The 19700-nt window shown below is 41.0% G+C and overlaps 1 protein-coding gene across 1 annotated transcript in view; it reads left to right on the top strand.

The window, feature by feature from the left end:
- LOC127637570 (voltage-dependent calcium channel subunit alpha-2/delta-1-like) overlaps nt 1-19700 on the top strand; it is a 137140-nt gene that overhangs the window by 98972 nt on the left and 18468 nt on the right. The window contains exons 23-32 of the mRNA XM_052118689.1: nt 7262-7322; nt 8547-8647; nt 14175-14256; nt 14790-14855; nt 14941-15050; nt 15132-15203; nt 16580-16647; nt 16820-16858; nt 17246-17317; nt 18713-18865. Coding sequence (XP_051974649.1) covers nt 7262-7322; nt 8547-8647; nt 14175-14256; nt 14790-14855; nt 14941-15050; nt 15132-15203; nt 16580-16647; nt 16820-16858; nt 17246-17317; nt 18713-18865 — 824 coding nt within the window. The remainder of the gene's footprint in view (nt 1-7261; nt 7323-8546; nt 8648-14174; nt 14257-14789; nt 14856-14940; nt 15051-15131; nt 15204-16579; nt 16648-16819; nt 16859-17245; nt 17318-18712; nt 18866-19700) is intronic.

Below are 19700 nucleotides of genomic sequence, written 5' to 3' on the forward strand. Positions count from 1 at the left end.
CTTTACAGCCGTTATTTTCTTGTTCCCAAGAAAGACGGTGGCCTCAGACCCATATTAGATCTCAGGGTTTTGAACAAGGTGCTTGCAAAAAGACCGTTCAAAATGCTTACAGTCAGGAAACTCCTCGCGCATGTGCGCCAGGGGACTGGTTTATTTCTCTCGATCTGAAAGATGCATACTTTCAGATTCAGATAAATCCCGTCACAGGCCATTCTTGAGATTCAGCCTTCGGCGGCCAGGTTTATCAATACACCGTCCTTCCGTTCGGCCTGTCCTTAGCACCCGTACTTTCACGAAGTGCATGGATGTGGCGCTCGCACCCCTGCGGAGTCAGGGTTTGCGAATTCTGAACTATTTGGACGACTGGCTGATTATGGCTCAGTCACATATGGAGCTTCTGTCTCACAGAGCAGTTCTCCTCAGCCATCTGAACAGTTTGGGTCTTGCAGTCAATTGGACCAAGAGCTTACTACAGCCCAGTCAGACCATTTCCTTCCTGGGAATAGAACTAGACTCCGTGGCAATGACGGCTCAGCTTATCTACACAGCGCGCACGCCGTGTTCAGCGACTAGCCGCATCTTTTCAGATGAACAGCCTCATGCCTCTGAAGAAATTCCAGAGAGTGCTAGGTTACATGGCCTCAGCCGCAGCAGTACTTCAGCTGGGTTTACTGCACATCGCCCGCTTCAGCATTGGCTAAACACCGGCGTCTCGCCGGGCTTGGGCCACAGGCCGCCAGCCCATCAAGGTGACTCAGACCTGTATATCAGCTCTGCAGCCCTGGACAGTGGCCGAATGGTATCAGCGGGGAGTGACAATGGGAGCTGTATCTCGCCAAAAAGTCATCTCGACAGACGCGTCCAACACGGGTTGGGGCGCGGTCTGTGAGGGCTCTCCGGTTTTCGGCCTATGGTCAGTTCAGGAAAAGCTCCTTCACATAAATTGTTTGGAAATGATAGCGGTCGAGTACGCGCTCGTGCGCTTTCTCGCGGTCATTCAGGGTCACCACGTCCTGGTCCGTTCGGACAACAGATCTGTGGTATCCTACCTAAACCGTCAGGGCGGTGTCAGATCCAGGAACCTCTTCCATCTGACGAAACGCATACTGAGTTGGTCCCAGTGCCACCTGAGCTCGCTGAGGGCGACGCACGCGCCAGGCCACCTGAACGACGGCCCGGACAGACTGTCCAGAGACAATATTCCCCCAGGGGAATGGTCCCTGCACGCTCAAACAGTCCAGACGTTATGGCACCTATTCGGCAGAGCAGAGATAGACCTCTTTGCGTCCAAAGAGAACTCTCACTGCCCAATATTTTTCTCGAGCGAGGGCGCGCTGGCCCAGGACTGGCCCAGACGCCCGCGTTACGCCTTCCCTCCCGTCTGCGCTATTGCCACAGGTAATGCAGAGGATCAGGAAACGCGTCACTCGGTGCTCCTCATAGCCCCGCGTTGGGAGAATCAGACATGGTTCCCGGAGCTTACGCAGCTGTCACTGACAGCGCCGTGGCCCATCCCAGTGAGAGCAGATCTCCTCTCTCAAGCTCGCGGCACAATCTGGCATCCCCACCCAGAGTGCTGGGGCTGCATGCGTGGGTGATCAGCGACTACCCGTCGCTCTGCCAGAAGGAGTAATAAACACCATCATACACGCTAGAGCCCCTTCCACGAGAAGACTCTATGCGTCAAAATGGTCTGTGTTCTCAAAATGGTGCACCGACAGAGACCTGGACCCGCGGACATGTGGGGTGTCGTCGCTGCTCGTATTTCTACAAGAGCTGCTGGATAAGGGCAGATCCCCATCCACGCTCAAAGTGTATGTGGCAGCCGTTGCGGCGTTCAGCTGAACCCCTGCACGGCCAGTCATGGGGTAAAAACGAGCTGGTCATCCGCTTCCTCAGGGAGCTAGAAGGATGAACCCCGCGCCCCCATCGGTTCCTATCTGGGATCTTTCTATAGTTCTCGAAACTATGAAAGCCCCCCTTTCGAACCACTTCAATCCGTGGATTTGAAATACCTTTCACTCAAAACCGTTTTCTGACTGCCCTGTCATCAGTCAAACGTGTGGGAGACCTTCACGCGCTGTCTGTCAGCGCTACGTGTCTTGAGTTTGGACCAAGTGACTCCAAGGTCATTTTAAAGCCTAGACACGGCTATGTTCCCAAGGTGATCGGTACTCCTTTCAGAGCACAGGTCATTTCCCTATCTGCGCTGCCAGCACCCGATAGCGAACGCGACGCCAATCTCCTTTGCCCGGTCAGAGCACTGAGATTGTATACTGCGCTCCGCTGCTTTCAGACGCTCTGAGCAGCTTTTCGTTTCGTTCGGAGGGCGCACCAAAGGTCTCTCCGCCTCGAAACAGACACTATCTAGATGGATAGTGGACGCTATTGCTGCTGCATACGCGTCAAAAGACCTGCCATGCCCGTTGGGCATTAGGGCTCACTCCACTAGAGGCATGGCATCCTCGTGGGCATGGTCCAGCGGGATTTCCATTCACGACATATGTGTGGCAGCGGGATGGACTTCCCCCTCCACCTTTGTCAGATTTTACAATATGGAAGTGCCCGCTCTGCAGGCAAAACTACTGGCGGTTTAATACGCTACAGCTCCCCTGGTGAGCTGCACTGATGGGACACATTCCACACAGACCGGCACCGCCGCTCTGTCGTTCCCTTCCCACTATGTGCTTATGTATTACACAATCAATGACCCGCATTCTTGCCGGCCAAATATTATTTTCCCACTCATAAGGGCTCCCCCGGGTCCCCCCTTAATTCCCTGGGGCTCATACAGTGGATGCTTGGCGTGCACGGCGTTGACAATGGGTTCCCGTAGCGTAAGCTAGCTTACGCATATACGAGAGAACCTCTCGTGAAGAGAACGTATCGGTTACCTAACGTAACCTCGGTTCTCTCTAGATGAGGAACGAGTATTAGCGTAGCCGGCCGTGCTTCAGCGCCACGGCGACTTTTCGCTTCAGTCAATGAAAACCAGGGTTCCAGCCTACGAACTACGCTTATATGCACTCTAGTCACGCCCATTTTGGCGGGCTTTGATGCAGTGAGCCGCGGACGCCTCTCATTGGATGCGAGTTAGCCCAAGCTCGTCTATAGGCTGCAGCAGTTGCCACAGAGCAACCTATGAGCTCGCTAGCTAGCCCGCTCAAGGTCTGCAGCTGCCGCACTGCGTTGACAATGGATACAAAAATTAAGGATCATTTTTTGGCTTCAATATCTCAGAAAAGATGACTCTTTCCCGTAGCGTAAGCTAGCTTACGCAATACTCGTTCCCTCATCTAGAGAGAACCGAGGTTACGTTAGGTAACCGATACGTTACTGTGCTTGGTGTAAACTTGAGGGGAACTGACTTCATACACTTCATCCACTCAAAAAAACCTTGAGATCATTTTGTTTAAAGTGATCACAAAAATGGCTCAGAGAATTTAACTTAGTTCTGAGAAAATGTCTAGCATCATTTGAGACCTGCTCCATTATTCTGAGTCCCTTTTTACCAAAGAATCTTTTAAAGCAAATCAGTCCACTCGGCCGCAATCTTGGGAATGCTCAAGTAGCTGACAGTGCGTCTTTCTCCAGTCCTGGGTTTCGGCACTTCTGTGGCAGACAAGCCTCTTGTTCATCAGAAAAGAGGAAGCGGGAACTGTGTTTTCAACCAAAATGACTTTTAAAAACAAAACACAACATAAAAGTGCTTTTCAGTTTAACAAAACACATATCCACACACACACACCTCCACGTGCCTCTCTCGCACTGGTGTCTCCGGCTCCTCCTTATCTCTCTGATTATCTGACCCTAATTAGGACAAATGAGCACCAGGCGTCCATTGTCACAGTCCGGCCCTGCTTTCCTCCTCATCACAGTTAATTAATCACTAGGGGTGTAAATCACAAGCTTCATCACAATGCGATCTTATATCGATTCTCTTAGCCAGCGATCCAATATTTGCTGATACCTCAAAATCTGCCGTGATGTGATTTCATTTTGATTCGATTCAGGGGCCTGCGATGGATATTATGCTATTCTGTTCCTGTTTTACACAATCAGCTACATGTATTATCACAAATGCAACCAAAATATAATTTGAATATTTTGAGCTCTCTGAAATGTGCAAATCCAAAATCCAGATTGGGACATCCACAACAATATAAGGTAGCCTACTTAAATTGTTAGAGATAAAAATTAAGTCACATACATGTGAGCATCAATCATCTGATGACAGCTCACTGCTTTGTGGAATGAATAAATTGTCGCTGCAGTGACAGTTTTTAATCTCTACAACAATCAAGCAAGTCTTTCAATCCAAAATACTTACATACCCACAACTTGTTTCTGACAGCTATCTGTGTTTTTCTTGGCTACAACTTCCACAGTTTTATTGAAAATACTGTTACAGTTCTCTTTTAATACCCTTTCTGTTTTTTTTACAACAGCAACAACAACAACGGCAAATATTTTAAAAGTTCTAATCACACATGATGCCGTAAAGAAATCGCTTACTGGCTGATGCCGCTAGTCTTAAAGGGACAGTACCTATTTAGCACGTGTTCTACATATGATTGTAAATACTTGCAAATAGTACAAATTATGCAAGTTAACAATAAAAATTATATATATATATATATATATATATATATATATATATATATATATATATATATATATATATATATATATAATTTTTAAAAAGCTAAAATGTGACCAATTTGATGAAAAACTAATGCTAATTTATATTTTTGAACTGGAGGGTTGCCTAGAAGATTCCCTTATAATTAAGAGCATTAGCTGAGAGAGAGAGAGAGAGAGAGAGAGAGAGAGAGAGAGAGGGATATTTTGTATATATAAGAAACGTCCTCTCAATTTCAACTACTTTTATATTCAGAAAACTTAACATGTGTAAATATTTGTATGAACATAAAAAGATTCAACAACTAAGACATAAACTGAACAAGTTTCACAGACTGTGACTAACAGAAATGGAATAGTGTGTCCCTGAACAAAGCTGGGGTAACAGTCAGTATTTGGTGTGGCCACCAGCTGCATTATGTACTGCAGTGCATCTCCTCCTCATGGACTGCAACAGATTTGCCAGTTCTTGCTGTGAGATGTTAACCCACTCTTCCACCAAGGCACTTGCAAGTTCCCAGACATTTCTGTGGGGAATGGCCCTCACCCTCTTATCCAACAGGTCCCAGACATGCTCAATGGGTTCTTAACTGGCCATGGCAGAACACTGACATTCCTGTCTTGCATGAAATCATGCACAGAATGGGTCATGGCAGGATGAGCCTGCAGGAAGGGTACCACATGAGGGAGGAGGATGTCTTCTCTGTAACGCACAGCATTGAGACTGCATGCAATGACAACAAGCTCAGTCCGATGATGCTGTGACACATCGCCCCAGACCATGACAGACCCTACATCTCCAAATCGATCCCGCTTCAGAGTACAGGCCTCGGTGTAACGCTCGTTCCTTCGATGATAAACGCGAGTCCGACCATCACCGCTGGTGAGACAAAACAGCGACTCCTCAGTGAAGAGCACTTAATGCCAGTCCTGTCTGTTGCCGGTGATGTCTGGTCCAGGACCTGCCTTACAACAGGCCTATCAGCCTTAATTATAAATATATAAATAGTTTGTATAGTCAGTATCATGTTTTCTTGTTTACCTCGTCACTGTAGTTTTCAATATTGGGGCTGTTTAATCTGGTTTCAAGTAGCTTCTGCATGTTTTCTCAGGTAACGCTGTTTCATCACACCAGTCTTTCCGTGGTAGAAATCTGACACTTTCCTTTTTACTTTAGTGCATAAAACTCCAAATTCAGAGGGACACAAAATAATGGAGGTGGTCACATTTGTTTGTAGATTCCACTTGGTTTGATATTTTGTTATCTAAACAATTGACATTCATTCTTGTTTTAATGTGGCTTAAGTGTCCAAATACGTTTTAGGGGCCGCTGTATCGTTTTCATGCATATCCTTCAATTATGGTTAATGAAATTATGATATCAATAGTTTAAGGACACAGTCAAGTCGTTAAGGTAAAGGTATTAAACAATAAGTAAGAGGCTTTAGTTTACAAACACTGAAATAGTCACTGGTCACCATTTGGGTCAATGATTTGGTAATATATGCAAAGTGTAAACTATAATTATTTTCCTCTTTGGTCGCATAAAGTTCTGCCGTCCTCTGTCTGGCTCATGTGAATGCATAATTCATTAATGATACCATAAACATCATGAACAGACTTTTAGACCACATGTAAGACCCCAAATTGCTTTTCTTTCAATTTACATTCTGCAAAAAACCTTAGATCAGAATGCAATATTTTTATTCAAGGCTTGTTCTGAGAATAAAATATTGGTGACCTTTGAGCCCTGTGGTTTTACCCTGTTTCTCTGCCTCTCTTTCCCCCTCTCCTCGATCAATCGCTCCCTCTCTTTCCCTCTTTGCGACATTTCACCCTTCAGAAGAAGATGGCAAGTACTGTTTTCTTTTCCTTTTGTCTTTTCCTTAATGTAAGAACCCGAATGTCTGACCTCACCCATGTTTGAGTCTGTCATCTAGTCTCAAACACACACACACACACACACACACACACACACACACACACACACACACACACACACACACACACACACTCATTCATACATTTGGTAGAATGTGCAACATTTGAAAGACATTCTTCATTAATGTTATCCTTAAATGCACCCTTTAGAGGAAAATCAAAGGTAGGAATGGGAGATAAATTGCATTAAATATGAAATAAGCATGATCTTTAAAAAGAGCATGGTAGTATTAATGACATATTAATGTGACATGTCTCCTATATTTATGATGGTCTCATAAAACAACATAAACAGCAGGTGAGTGAGACACACGTTTAGGCATTGTGTAACTAATGAGATAATGGGTAAACTCTGTGCTATCTAACTTTAAACTTCCTCTCACTGGACCTCCCTTATGTGGGATTGTGTGCCTGAACAGCAGGCTGTCACAGCAGATATCTGTGTTACTAGACAGAAGCTCGGAGACAGATTTTTACAAGCTACAGCCTGCTATCTGAGTTGTGTTTAACTGTCAGGTCATTTTGATTTACGTCTTGATTTCAATTATTTTCTTTTGGCATTTAACTGTATTTTATTCATTTTATGCAGTAAGTAATTGTGAGTAATGACAGAACTGACTGACGTAAGCTTTGATTTTTGACTGATTTATGATATTTTCCTATTTTATATCTCTTTCAGTCTCTGTAAGCCTGCAGGTGGACAAATTTGAAGAATATGGATATACCTTCATAGCACCCAGGTCCGTTTCCTAAAAGAAAACTGTCATCATTTACTTACCCTCATGTTGTCCCAAACCCATATGACATTCTATCTTATATGGAACACAAAAGGAGAGGTTTTACAGAATGTGCAATAATATCAAGATCTAAAAGCACAAAAAGCACCATAAAAGTGGTCTATATGTCTTGTTTGCTATATTCCATGGCTTCTAAAGCCATATGATAGCTTTATATGAGGAACAAATAGAAATAGAACATAGAAACAGCAGACATCAACCACTTTGGTGGCGGAAATAAAGGTTCAGGCTCGGACATGTCTGTATGATGCACTCGTGCTGCACTTCTGATATGCTCGTGATCCGTTGCGCTCACGACACCTGCATGTCACCTTTAAAACTGATTGACAGTCGAATGTAACATGAGGAAGGCGCAATTTAAAGATTTATTTAATCTTGCCAAGTTTATTTGGAACTGTGTAAATTTCGTTGATAATGACTTAATTAAACTGATTTGGATTTTAGAAAAGTTCTGGAAAAAATCTGTCTATTCATGCAGTAACATCAATGAGAAGATTTCAATGGTATTGTAACTGTCCGTTTTAAAACCGAGGTATATTGTGAATCCTTGAAACCGTTACGTCCATATGTGTGACTTTCTTTCTTCTGCTGAACACATGCAAAGATTTTTAGAAGAATATATCAGCTCTGTTGGCCCTCACAATGCAAGTGAATTGTAGCCTGAACTTTGAAGGTCCAAAAAGCACATAAAGGCAGCAAAAATGTAATCAACATGACTCTAGTGTTTAAATCTATGTCTTCTGAAGTGATGAAATCACTTTGGGTGAGAAATAGATCAATATTTAAGCCCTTTTTTACTATAAATTCTCCTTCCTGGTCAGTAGGTTGAGATATGCACAAAGAATCGTCAAACACAAATGAAAGAATGTGAAAGTAAAAGTGAAAGTGGAGATTTATAGTAAAAAAGGACTTCAATGTTGATGCTTCAAGACATATATTAAACCACTGGAGTCATATGGCTTACTTTTTTGCTGCCTTTATGTGCTCTTTGGACCTTCACATTTCTGAGAATATTCTTTTTTTGTGAACTATCTCTGTTTAAATATACACGGTGAGGAAATGATTCAAGTGTATATTTCACAGATGAACGTAGATTAACTGAACAAATGTTCTGGATTTTAATGCTCATTTCCAAATGATTCTGACAAATGTTCTGACATGTTTTAGGGAATACTGCAAAGACCTGAAACCACAGATTGTCAACAACACTGCATTTCTCATCAACTTCATTGAGTACATCGACAGGAAAACCCCCAACAACCCGCTATGTGAGTATCTTCTGTAACGCTCAGTATTTTCACCAGGACATGGTCAGGGCTGCCAGTCAGGGATGCTGGTTCAAATCCAGAACTGAGTTGTAAGGGTATCTACACGCTAGAGTTTATGCTGCATCAGAGAATGCTACAAATATATTTATGTCAATGTGGATGGTGCATCAGAAAGGTTTGCAAAAGTGTTTGTGAAAGGGTGTGATCATCTGATCAGAAGTCCATTTAAACATTTTTTCTGCGATGAACTCTGACATAGACATCCATTGTTTGATGAAAATCTCAGAGAGGCGGATCCAGTTGTTCTTTCAGAAATCCAATTTACTGCTATCTTTTTTGGAGTTACAATTTATGGAGTTACAATCTCGATAAAAACATGTAGCTCTGACGTTCCAACTTTACTTTAACTTTACTTTGGGGTTGTTTACACAAAATAAAAATTCTTCCACCACTGACTCACTCTCATATTGCCCCAAAACCCATTTTACTTTCTTTTTTCCATGTAAAACAATATTAGATGTTAGGATGTATTTTAGTCTCAGTATCCAGTTACAATGAAATTGAATGGTGACTGAGGTTATCAGAGCATTTTGCCTAACATCTATTGTTATTTTCCATGGTAGAATGAGTTTCATATATTTTAAAAAACATCAGGTTGAGAAAATGATGACAGAATAGACATTTTTTGGTGAACTATCCCTTTAAAATTTTGTTTAATTTTACTTGAGTCAAACATAGCAACCTACCTCTGCATCCAAAGTAGTTTGTATATATCCAAAATATTTATACATATTAGGATATATATATATATATATATATATATATATATATATATATATATATATATATATATTTCTTATTATATTTATTGTTCTCTTGTTAACCATGTTAATGACATGTAAACCAACACACCCACACATAGACAGACCCTCCCCAAGCACACACACACACACACACACCTTCCACTTTGCAGGCTACTTTGATCTCAGCTGGATCAGTTGGTGTTGCGGTAATCACTTGGTTCAGTGCACATGTGTTGAATGTGTAGGTTTGGCTGTAATACTTTATACCTATGAGCCACCTCCCCTACCCCCATGTTCTGCACCAATTACCCTGTGTGAGAGAGGAAAAGCAGGACATGTCACAGAGAAAGAGAGAGAGAGAAAAAAGATATGGTATGGTGTATTGGTATGGCCAAGGGAATTTAAAAAACATAAATAAAGTCTTTAAAAATCTGATCACTGTTTCAGACATCCTTAAGTCCAACAGACTGACAAGCCTAAAGATCAGAGTGAAAATGAACTGTCATCGGCCAACAAACAAGCATTCTGTTTCATTCAGACATGTTGTTGTCTGTTTTCATTCAGAGAATAAAGCTCAAGTGTTTATTGTAGTAATTCCTTGTGATCATGGACTATAAAATGTTGTAACTGGCGGAATATTGCACTGTAAACACTCATATTTGTGGCGATTTGTCACAGAGGCCTGTATGGTCCTGGTATTTTAAGTCCATAATTTCCTCGCTGTCAAACACTGGCAGATCGGTTGAGTTGTGTTCTCGACCTGCTCTCAATCAGGTCCTAATGAAAATCATGCAGCGTGCGGAGGAGGGGGCGGAATAAAGTTGTACACCAGCTGCTCTGTCTGAAGTGTGTGTGTTTTGTCATTAAGGTTTTGCGGTAATAAACTGCTGCGAGATGTTATAAAACATTCAAAGTGCTCTGAACGTCCCCGGACCGAAAGAAAGAAAATAAAGCGGGGCTTTGAACACTTAATGCCGTTTCATACAACCGAAGAATACAACCATGTTCCACGTCTCGGAAAATTAATCTACGTGTTACTTTCCTGATGTGTCTCACTCCCTAATTTTTTGCATCTCTCGCTCTCTCGCTCTCTCTCTCTCTCTCTCTCTCTCTCTCTCTCTCTCTCTCTCTTTTTATGGAGTTCTACTTCTTTACGACTTTGGCATCAGTTGCCTTAAAGGTCAGAATGTGGAGCCTGTTCTTACTCATGACCAACAGGTGTTCATGTATTTATCTAATTAAGTTAAGGCTTATTTTAACGTGAACCTTTGTTTTGTGCCTATTGATGGTTAATTCGATTTTGAACCTAGATTTACTACGTTTTCTCTGTTCAAAACAATTTGTAAATTAAGTCAAAATCGGCAGTCTCTAATCACTTAGTGTGTCATGCTCACTAGCAACTGATTAATTGCCTTTGTAAAGAATATTCAGAAATGTTTGTAGCTCTCTATGTGATATGCAAAATAGGGTGCATTTCATTTTGCTCCCTAGCTCCCTGGGTCGTTAATCAGTATATCGTAAACACTAATAATGGGCTAATAACAGGCACTGGCAAGAGTTTTCATCCACTGAACGTTGGGACACATTTGACCCAAATTACTTGCGACACGATTTTGAGATCGTGCATTAAGACACAGCTGGTATTAATCAACAACATCGCTGTATTAAAGACGCTGTCTTGCATTTTCCTAGTAGATGTTAAAAAAATATTGCTATTGTGAAAGATTAATGTCATAAATGAAGAACAAAATACAAATGGGTATGAAATATAATAACAAACTAAATCACTTTTAAAGAGAAAAATAAGGCTTTGACTTCATGTTACACTTGCACTCATCTTCTATTGACTTTAGAAGAAGAGAGATAGTTTACGGACATGTCCGTCATGTGTGTGTTTATGTCTTTTTAAGTTTATCATTAAAACTATGAATTATTGCCAAGCCGGTTCTCCGATATGCCGTAGCTTGTTCCTCGGCCACTCCTCCACCCTCTAACGGATGACAGCCGCGCCTCTCCGGGCAGATCGGAGGCAGACCTCCAGCCCCTGGCGGACGGAACGCCCCGCCACATTCTTGGGGAACAGAAGGGGTCTCCCCCGCCCCTGGCAGCGGTTCTCCCGCTCCAGGCAGTCGGCAGCGAGCCCCTCCCCGCTCACGGTTGCCAGTCTCTGACCCTGCCGCGTTTCAGCGGCTGGTAGGGGACTCCTCCACCCCTGGCAGCTGCCCTGACCGCTCCTGGCGGTCGGTTAGGAGCCCCTTCTCCCCTCGCGGTCCGCGGCTCCGTTGGGGTGGACAGTAGTGGCGAGAACTCTACTACGGCGTATCCCTCCTCCTTCCCGGATTTCGGCACCAGTGTAAAGCAGTCAATGGAAAGGAGGAGGCGAGAACTGGCTTGACAATATAAATAATAGTTTTAATGATAAACGTGAGAATTTTTGCATGAGCCTTCAATTCTGCATTCCATTGCACTTTTCCTAGTAGGCAGTTGTAAAATCCGACTTTCCGAGTTGAATGGAAAGCAGTACTACTTTTAAAAACTTGATCCGACACTGAATGCTCAAGTAGCCTAATTTAAACTCCTGATGTTGTTATAACAATTAAAAAAAGAACTTACCAAAGTGAAAATCAGTCCTCCTTTCCTGTTTAATAAGTTAATCACACGGTCATGCAGAACATCTCGTGTAAATCCATAAGGATCTCTTTATCAATGGCGATAGCAGCAGTAACTACAGTCGACCCGTCAGCAATATCTTGCGCTCGCTTTCAAATTACGTCACTTAATGCGTGATTGCATCACTCAAGGCCAGCTAGAAGGCCTTGACGGGACATATCCAAAAGATCACACCCACCAAGAACAAATAAATCAATCTGATTGGCTGATGAATCTGACAATCTGACATTAGTTGCTCATTCATTTGCACCGTTGAGGGATTCTGATGAAATTCTGATGGTCTGACGGGGTGGAGCTCAAACTCACGCACTGCTTTAGGCATGCGATTTGTGAAACAGTTGTCACGCTTCACTTGTAAGCATCAAGGAAAAACGTGGACTGGATAAACTTTTAGTTTTTCTCTATTTGTTTGTAGATTAATTTTAACCGAGTGAAATGCGGTTAAAAATACATAGGCAAAAAGGTGATTGAGAATGAAAGGGTGAAAGTTTTTTATTTTTATGGCATGTTAGGCCAGCAGAGAAGGCTTTGCTGGCTCTGAGAATTCACCGCTGCTTGGGATCCATTCTTTTTCACACATTGATAATCAGAACATTTTCCAGATGAGCGTATATATATATCAGCATTTTGTTTTTCAGATATAAATAGGGCTGCTCGTTGCACAATAGTCTTTTGTCTCTTCAAACATATTTCTCAACACAACTTTGGTAAAGTGTGAGCAATAGGGTAAAGGGGGTTGCACACCAGACACTTCCAGTGGAAGACATGCCGCGTTCTGACATTAAAAATGTATTTTCTACGCAAACATACGACTCACCTACTATGATACCAGAGGCTGCTAAACATTCAGCAGCACCACAGAGCAGAGCATAACTCATATAGTATAGCATAGTTTTCCATTAAAAATCATTTTCAAAGGAAATCTCTGGATGATATATTGTGTATATATGTCACAGTAGTGTTGCGGAGATGAAGGGCCCAAAAGCAGAGATGGAAAACAAAAGTGAGCTTTATTAAAACAAGGCAAAAATTCAAACAAAACTTGTAGCCTTAAAAACAGAATAAGGTGACATAGACCAACCGATACACTCAATGACAAACAAAATAATTCAGCAAAGACAAGAAACACAAGGGGAGTTAAAATAAGGAAGTAAATAATGAGGGTCAGGTGCCGTCGGTCCGTTGATGAGCTAGGCAATCAGCGTTCCCATGGAAACGCAGATCATCAATGAGCTGAGTGCTCAGTGTTCATATAGCCTACACAATGTATTTTCAGTTAAAAGTATGTTGTTCTGTGGTTTGGCAGCTTGAATGAAACCCTTTCAAGGCTACAAACAAATTGCATGATAGATGTCGCCATTTCTAATCGTTTGCACAGTTACACTATTCACTAACCTACAAACTCATCACTTTGTTCATTCTTGAAACTTTAGACTGCCGCCTGTCCTGTCCTGCACTGCATTGACACATTCTTCAGTATTAAGTAAAGTAAATGTTATATCACCCTCTCCAAACATTATTACGCCAGACTACATTAAGGAAGGCAAATAGACAGTGAATTCGAAAGCTTCCAATTTAATTGTCGGTTTATATTAATATATCGATGTCTCAAAAATGTATCGATAAAATAACGTGCCGATATATCTTATGACATGCTTACTCCCTTGTCATTGCCTTAACTACTGAACTAGGAAGTTAATTGAGACACTCTCATGAATATCTTCTTATTCAGCACTTCTTTCATCTTGAATAGTCTTCTTTTGTCCAGCCAAGACTGACTCTTGTAAATGACGCTGTTAGAACAGATGCAAACTGGTGTCTTAAAAACTCTCAATCAATGCTGTGAATCATGTCTAAAGCATTAGCTAAGATGTAATTGACTGTTGATGTTGTGTACTCTATCTGGGATTTTACTGTACAATCTGACAAGCAGCCACCGTAAGGACGGGAAAGAATCGTACAGTGTGCACCAGGCTGAAGACAGAACAGAACAAAATCAAAGCATCATCTCTCACATATAGTCATTTGAGTCTGTGCTGTTTCTGCTTTCTCAGGTAATATGGACCTGACAAACAGACTACTCCTGGATGCTGGCATCACCGCTGAACTGGCCAAACACTGGAGCAAACAGGGGCCGTGAGTTCCACAGAAATATAGATGCGCAATAAAGGACAAAACAATTTAACCTTAACTTCAAGGATTAGATCACCCCAAAGTGTACATTCTGTCATCATTTACTCACCCTCCTTACTCATAGTATCCAAAGTTTCTTTATTCTGTGAAACACAAAAAGGAGATGTTGGGCAGTATGTGATTCTCAGTCGCCAGTCACATTCATTGCATTCAGTACAGTGAAATTGAACGGTGACTGAGGCTAAAAGTCTGACTAGCGTCTCCTGTTTTGTTCCACAGAAGAAAGTAAGTTATATGGGTTTGGAACAGCACGTGGGTGAGTAAATTATGCCATAATTTACATTCTAATTCTGAATCTTTAATTCAGGGCTGTTTCTAGCTATAAGTGGTATATGCAGCCCCTTAGGGCCCCCAAGCAACCAGGGGCCCATGCATTTTTTGTATATAGTTATTTATTGATATTTATAGTCATTTATTGTTAATGTGTTAATGTTTATATTTATTTTTTCCAAAATGTGTATGTTTGTTATTTTCAGGAATGACAGAATCCGGGCAAAGTTTGTGGCCACAGACGGCGGTGTCACAAGAGTTTATCCTGCAAGGTTCAAAAATAATTTTTACGTTTAGGAACACTTTAGGAACAGGCAGGCATTTGGGATTTGGACTAAAATTGTTTGTGTTCTGCAGTACTGGTTCAGAATGGACCGAACAGGCAGAAACATATGAGTGTAGTTTCTACAAGAGAAGTCTGGACAATGATGTTTACATGTTTACATCAACACCATACATGACCAATGGTAAGTGTGTGTGATTTATTATACAGGTGTGTCACAGTTCTTCTGTGGATAAAGGGACTTTTTCTACCCTCTCTTTATCAGACACTCAAGAGTCTGTTTTAGTGAGCAGAGCGATGGACCTGAGAATTGATGAATTCAAGTTGAAGCCAGCCGGTAAGAATCTGCCATTGTAATGTGACTATTTATCAGGATAATATATTGTAGTTAGGCACTTTGATGGAAAGAATGGTTGTTGTAATTAGTGATAAACTGATATATTGGTCTAGCCAATTAATCAGCAAATATTTGGCCATTTTATTGACATTGGCCTTTTAACAGTATGTGGCTATTCCAAAAGCCTTGTCAGTGAAAAGTAATTTTTTCAGATTTAAATTTTTGTGTTTTTTTTTTAGTAGATTTGAAAGTAAATATTGTTTAAATATAATATTCATTTAATTGCATACATTTTTTACATATCTGATTTTTATATACATTCATATAAATCATGCAGAGAAGGGCCAGGAGCGTAAGTTGATGTTCACATCAACCATCAGAATGGCGAAATAATTTGATCTCAGTGATTTCGAGCATGATATGATTGTTGGTGCCAGATGGGCGGGTTATTTCTGTAACTGCTGATCTCCTGGGATTTTCATACACAACAGTTTTTTAGAGTTTATTCAGAATGGTGCAAAACAAAAATCATCCAGTGAGTGACAGTTCTGTGGACGGAAACGCCTTGTTGATGAGAGTGGTCAACATAGAATGGCCAGACTGGTTTGAGATGTTAGAAAGGCTATGGTATCTCAGATAACCACTCTGTACAATTGTAGTGAGCAGAAAAGCATCTCAGAATCCACAACAGCAGAAGACCACATTGGGTTCCACTTCTGTCAGCCAAGAACAGAAAGCTGGGGCTGCAGTGGGCCTACCATCTGTGTACCTCAACAGAAATTGACATTTATCAGACCAGGTTTTTCCAGTCTTTAACTGTCCAGTTTTGGTGAGTCTGTGCCCACTACAGAAGTGGAACCTGACTTGGTCTACTGCTGTTTTGCCTCAAGGTTCAACGTGTTGTGCATCACTGAGATCACATTCTATTGGTTTTGTGAACATTAGCTGAAGTTCCTGACCCATATCTGTATGATTTTATGCATTGCACTGATGGCTGATTACACGATTGGCTAATTAGATAATTGCATGAATAAGGATGTGTACAGCTGTACCTAATAAAGTGGTCGGTGAATGTACTGTATATTCACACATATTGTATATTTTAGCATTATTTACTGTGTACTGATATAACTGATATATTGTATATATCAGGTCAAGTCCATTGAACACCCAGCTCTCTAGATGTTTGCATTCACAATTAAACTTATTGATAGAGCGACCCATATCAGTCGGCCACTTGTAGTGATCAATGTTTGAATAAAGCGATTTAAAACTTTGAGCCCCATGTCTTGTTAAACACTCCTTAATATTCCTTTTCTTTTAAAAGGCAAAACTAAAAAAAATAAAAAAAAAATTAAATTTGTTTTCTGTTTCAGTGGTTGGGGTAAAACTGGACGTGCAGACCTGGATGGACAGCTTCATGAATGCTACATTATCATCAAAGGTTACTATAGCCAACAAAATGTCAATGATTATCTGTATTTTTCTTAACCTCAACATTATCCAGATTAGAAGAAATTGTAAATTCTGTTAGCTTGTTTCCTTAACCCTAATCATAGTTTAGTGCTTTTATTCATCTGTATGTTGCTATTGTATTTATTTCCTACTGTATGCAGTGTGATGGTGAAATCTGTGGGTGCAGAAGGAATGACATGGTAAGACCACATTTATGTGGTTACTTGCTTTAGATATAAAGAGAAGAGTGTCTTTGCTGTCTCATAAGGAAACTGATGATATATATATATATATTAGGGCTGTCGATTTATTGCCTTAGTTCAGTGCGATTAATTTTATTAAAAATAACGCATAAAAAAATTCTGATTGGATGAGCTGTGTTCGAAGACGTTGTGAACCGACTATAAATGCACACTTATAAACACACATACTAATGTATATTAATGTGTCAAATTACTATAGGCTGTTTAGCAGTTTCCAAGCAACATACTTGACAGAAGAATTGTTTATTCAGATTTTTATTGTTATTATTATTATCAAAGTATATTTATTTTATATATCACTGTCTCGCTCTCTTTCTTTCAAAGTTTCTAGACTGCGTTCTACTAGACGACGGAGGCTTTCTCGTCATGGCCAATCAGGACGAGTACATCAGTATGGTGGGTCTCTCTCTCAACCAATCAGAACTTTCCATTATACCTCCAGTCTACATTCCCCTTCTCTGACCCCTGTAGAATGCCCACCCAACCTCCGGCAGCCGCACCAGAGTAAATGTTTAAAGTTAATCTTAGTGAGGGAGTCCAATCAGAGTGGAGTGTGTGCAAGATAAATCACGGCCTCTGTGTTTGGCAGCAGGGCTGAAGCTGGCGAGGGGGGAGGGGGGTCCGAGCCTGCCCTAAATCCGATCTGCCTCCCCTCTGTGTGGGCAGACTCTCCAGGGGTCGGCTAGGACCCGCCGCACATTCATTACCACTGTTATTGCATGTGAGTGGCGGCCGTTCTATACACTCCAGGATTTATACTGCCTTTGGACTGACTTATAATCTTGAACGCACACACTCATACTTTCCTACTTCTAATACAATGCTAGAAGCTAAACTGTGTGTGTTCGTAACAGTAACCAGAACTCTGTCTACACACACTCAAAGTCAGTATCACACCTCTGAGATTTTCTGGACTTGCAGACAACTCTCTCTTTGGTTTAAATTATGATAATGCACTAGGCTGTCCAAAGGAAGGTGTGACCAGAACGTATAGATTTTGAAATATATAGAATTGTTCATTGGTAGTTCATGTTAATTAATAAGGGATTAAAATATGTTAACATATACAACTTTTAAAATGCATTAGCATTTGTTCAAATTAAATTTAACAAGGTGAATATGTGCTGTAAAAGCATTATCATTGAGAGATCATGTTGACTAATGATACAAATACAATATATAAAATGTTTTTGGAATGTGTTACTGTTTTTTTCTTGTATTATCTGTGTTTTTAGAACAGTCCTTCAGAAATGTCACACTAGCAAGAGTACTGTTGTAATAAATATCTGCATGACTGTGATTCGGCCACAGGTATTCACAACTGTGATGATAATTAGTAAAACTGCACAGTTAATCACCTTTTCAAAGGAGAGTTGTCTCCTAAATTCATATAGCTTCCTGCAGGATACTAATAGCTAATACCTGCTTATAGTCCCTGAACTGAAGGCAAAAGTAAGAGTGGATGGGTTCACTCCTCAGAGGCAGATGTGTATTTTAGGCTTTATTTCTCATATTGCTTGCAGCCCATCTCAGGACATCTGCAGACCAAATGGCTGATAAACAAACAACTCATTGTGAGTTTAAATAATGTTAATTGAAAACAAGTATAGGCTTTGTAAATTGTATTGTGCACTGGTGAATCTTTGGTGAATCGCTTTTTAAAACAATGGTTGATTATAGTCTTTGTTTAAACTAATGAATGTTATATTTTGCTAAGGTGCCAGATAAAAGCCATTTTGCTCTGTATTTGTATTTAAAAAATGTAGTGTGTATGTGTTTATGTATTTTTAGATCGGGCAGTTTTTTGGTATGATCGACCCCGACCTAATGAGAAATTTGCTGAACGAATCCCTGTTTTCCGTCAACAAAACCTACGACTATCAGGCCCTCTGTGAGCCCACCAGAGAAACTAAAGCTGCCGCTGGCCTCAGATCAGTCTATGTGGTGAGTCTCATAATTATAAATGTAATTACAATTTCTTATAAAAAAATACACAAACCGATTATTTTTAATTTAAAGCATCTGTGGCATGCTGTCCATTACTATAGACTCGTCCTTTTACATGCACTTAAGAAAGCGCTTTATTCCAGGGTTTTTGCAGAAAGTAGCGTACTGAAACATGTATACGAGAACGCTGATTTCCTTATGCCGTTTAGGCTTTCCGGTGAAAGCTGCTTATGTTGCCATGTAAACTTATAAGCGGTGTTCTAACAGGCTTCTGAAGAGTGTGCATGTGCATGAACAGACCAGAGAACCAACGTCATAGTATGGAGCCCAACAACAAGTCAACAAAATATTTCTGGTAGTACAGTTGAAAAGCACATACACTAAAAACTATACCCATTTATAAACATCACTGTAAAATATTGACGGTCCCTCGCGTTCACGTATATGTGCTGGCACATTGAGAGTATCCCAGAGTTTTACGTAAAGGTAAACCCCACTATTGAAGCGCAATTTATATAGAAATAAAGCAAAGCAACGGAGAATTAAATAGCGAAGTCTTCCTCGGATACCAAGTCATGGGGAAATTACGTTGCTGTGGATAAAGCTGCTTACTGACTGAGCCGCATGTATACAGGGGTAAAGAGTACACGGCTTATGCAGTGAATGTAAACCGGAACACTGCTTTATGCAATAACCGGCTTTCTCGCAATAACCGCTTTCTGGTGTCCATGTAAAAGTAGTCAGTAATGCTCTTAAAATGGAAATGAATGTGCATCCTCAAGCCTTTAAAGACTCCATGACACCTTATAACAACTTCCATTGATAAAATATT

This window comes from Xyrauchen texanus, chromosome 45 (genome assembly GCF_025860055.1).
Source record: "Xyrauchen texanus isolate HMW12.3.18 chromosome 45, RBS_HiC_50CHRs, whole genome shotgun sequence".
Taxonomy (NCBI): domain Eukaryota; kingdom Metazoa; phylum Chordata; class Actinopteri; order Cypriniformes; family Catostomidae; genus Xyrauchen; species Xyrauchen texanus.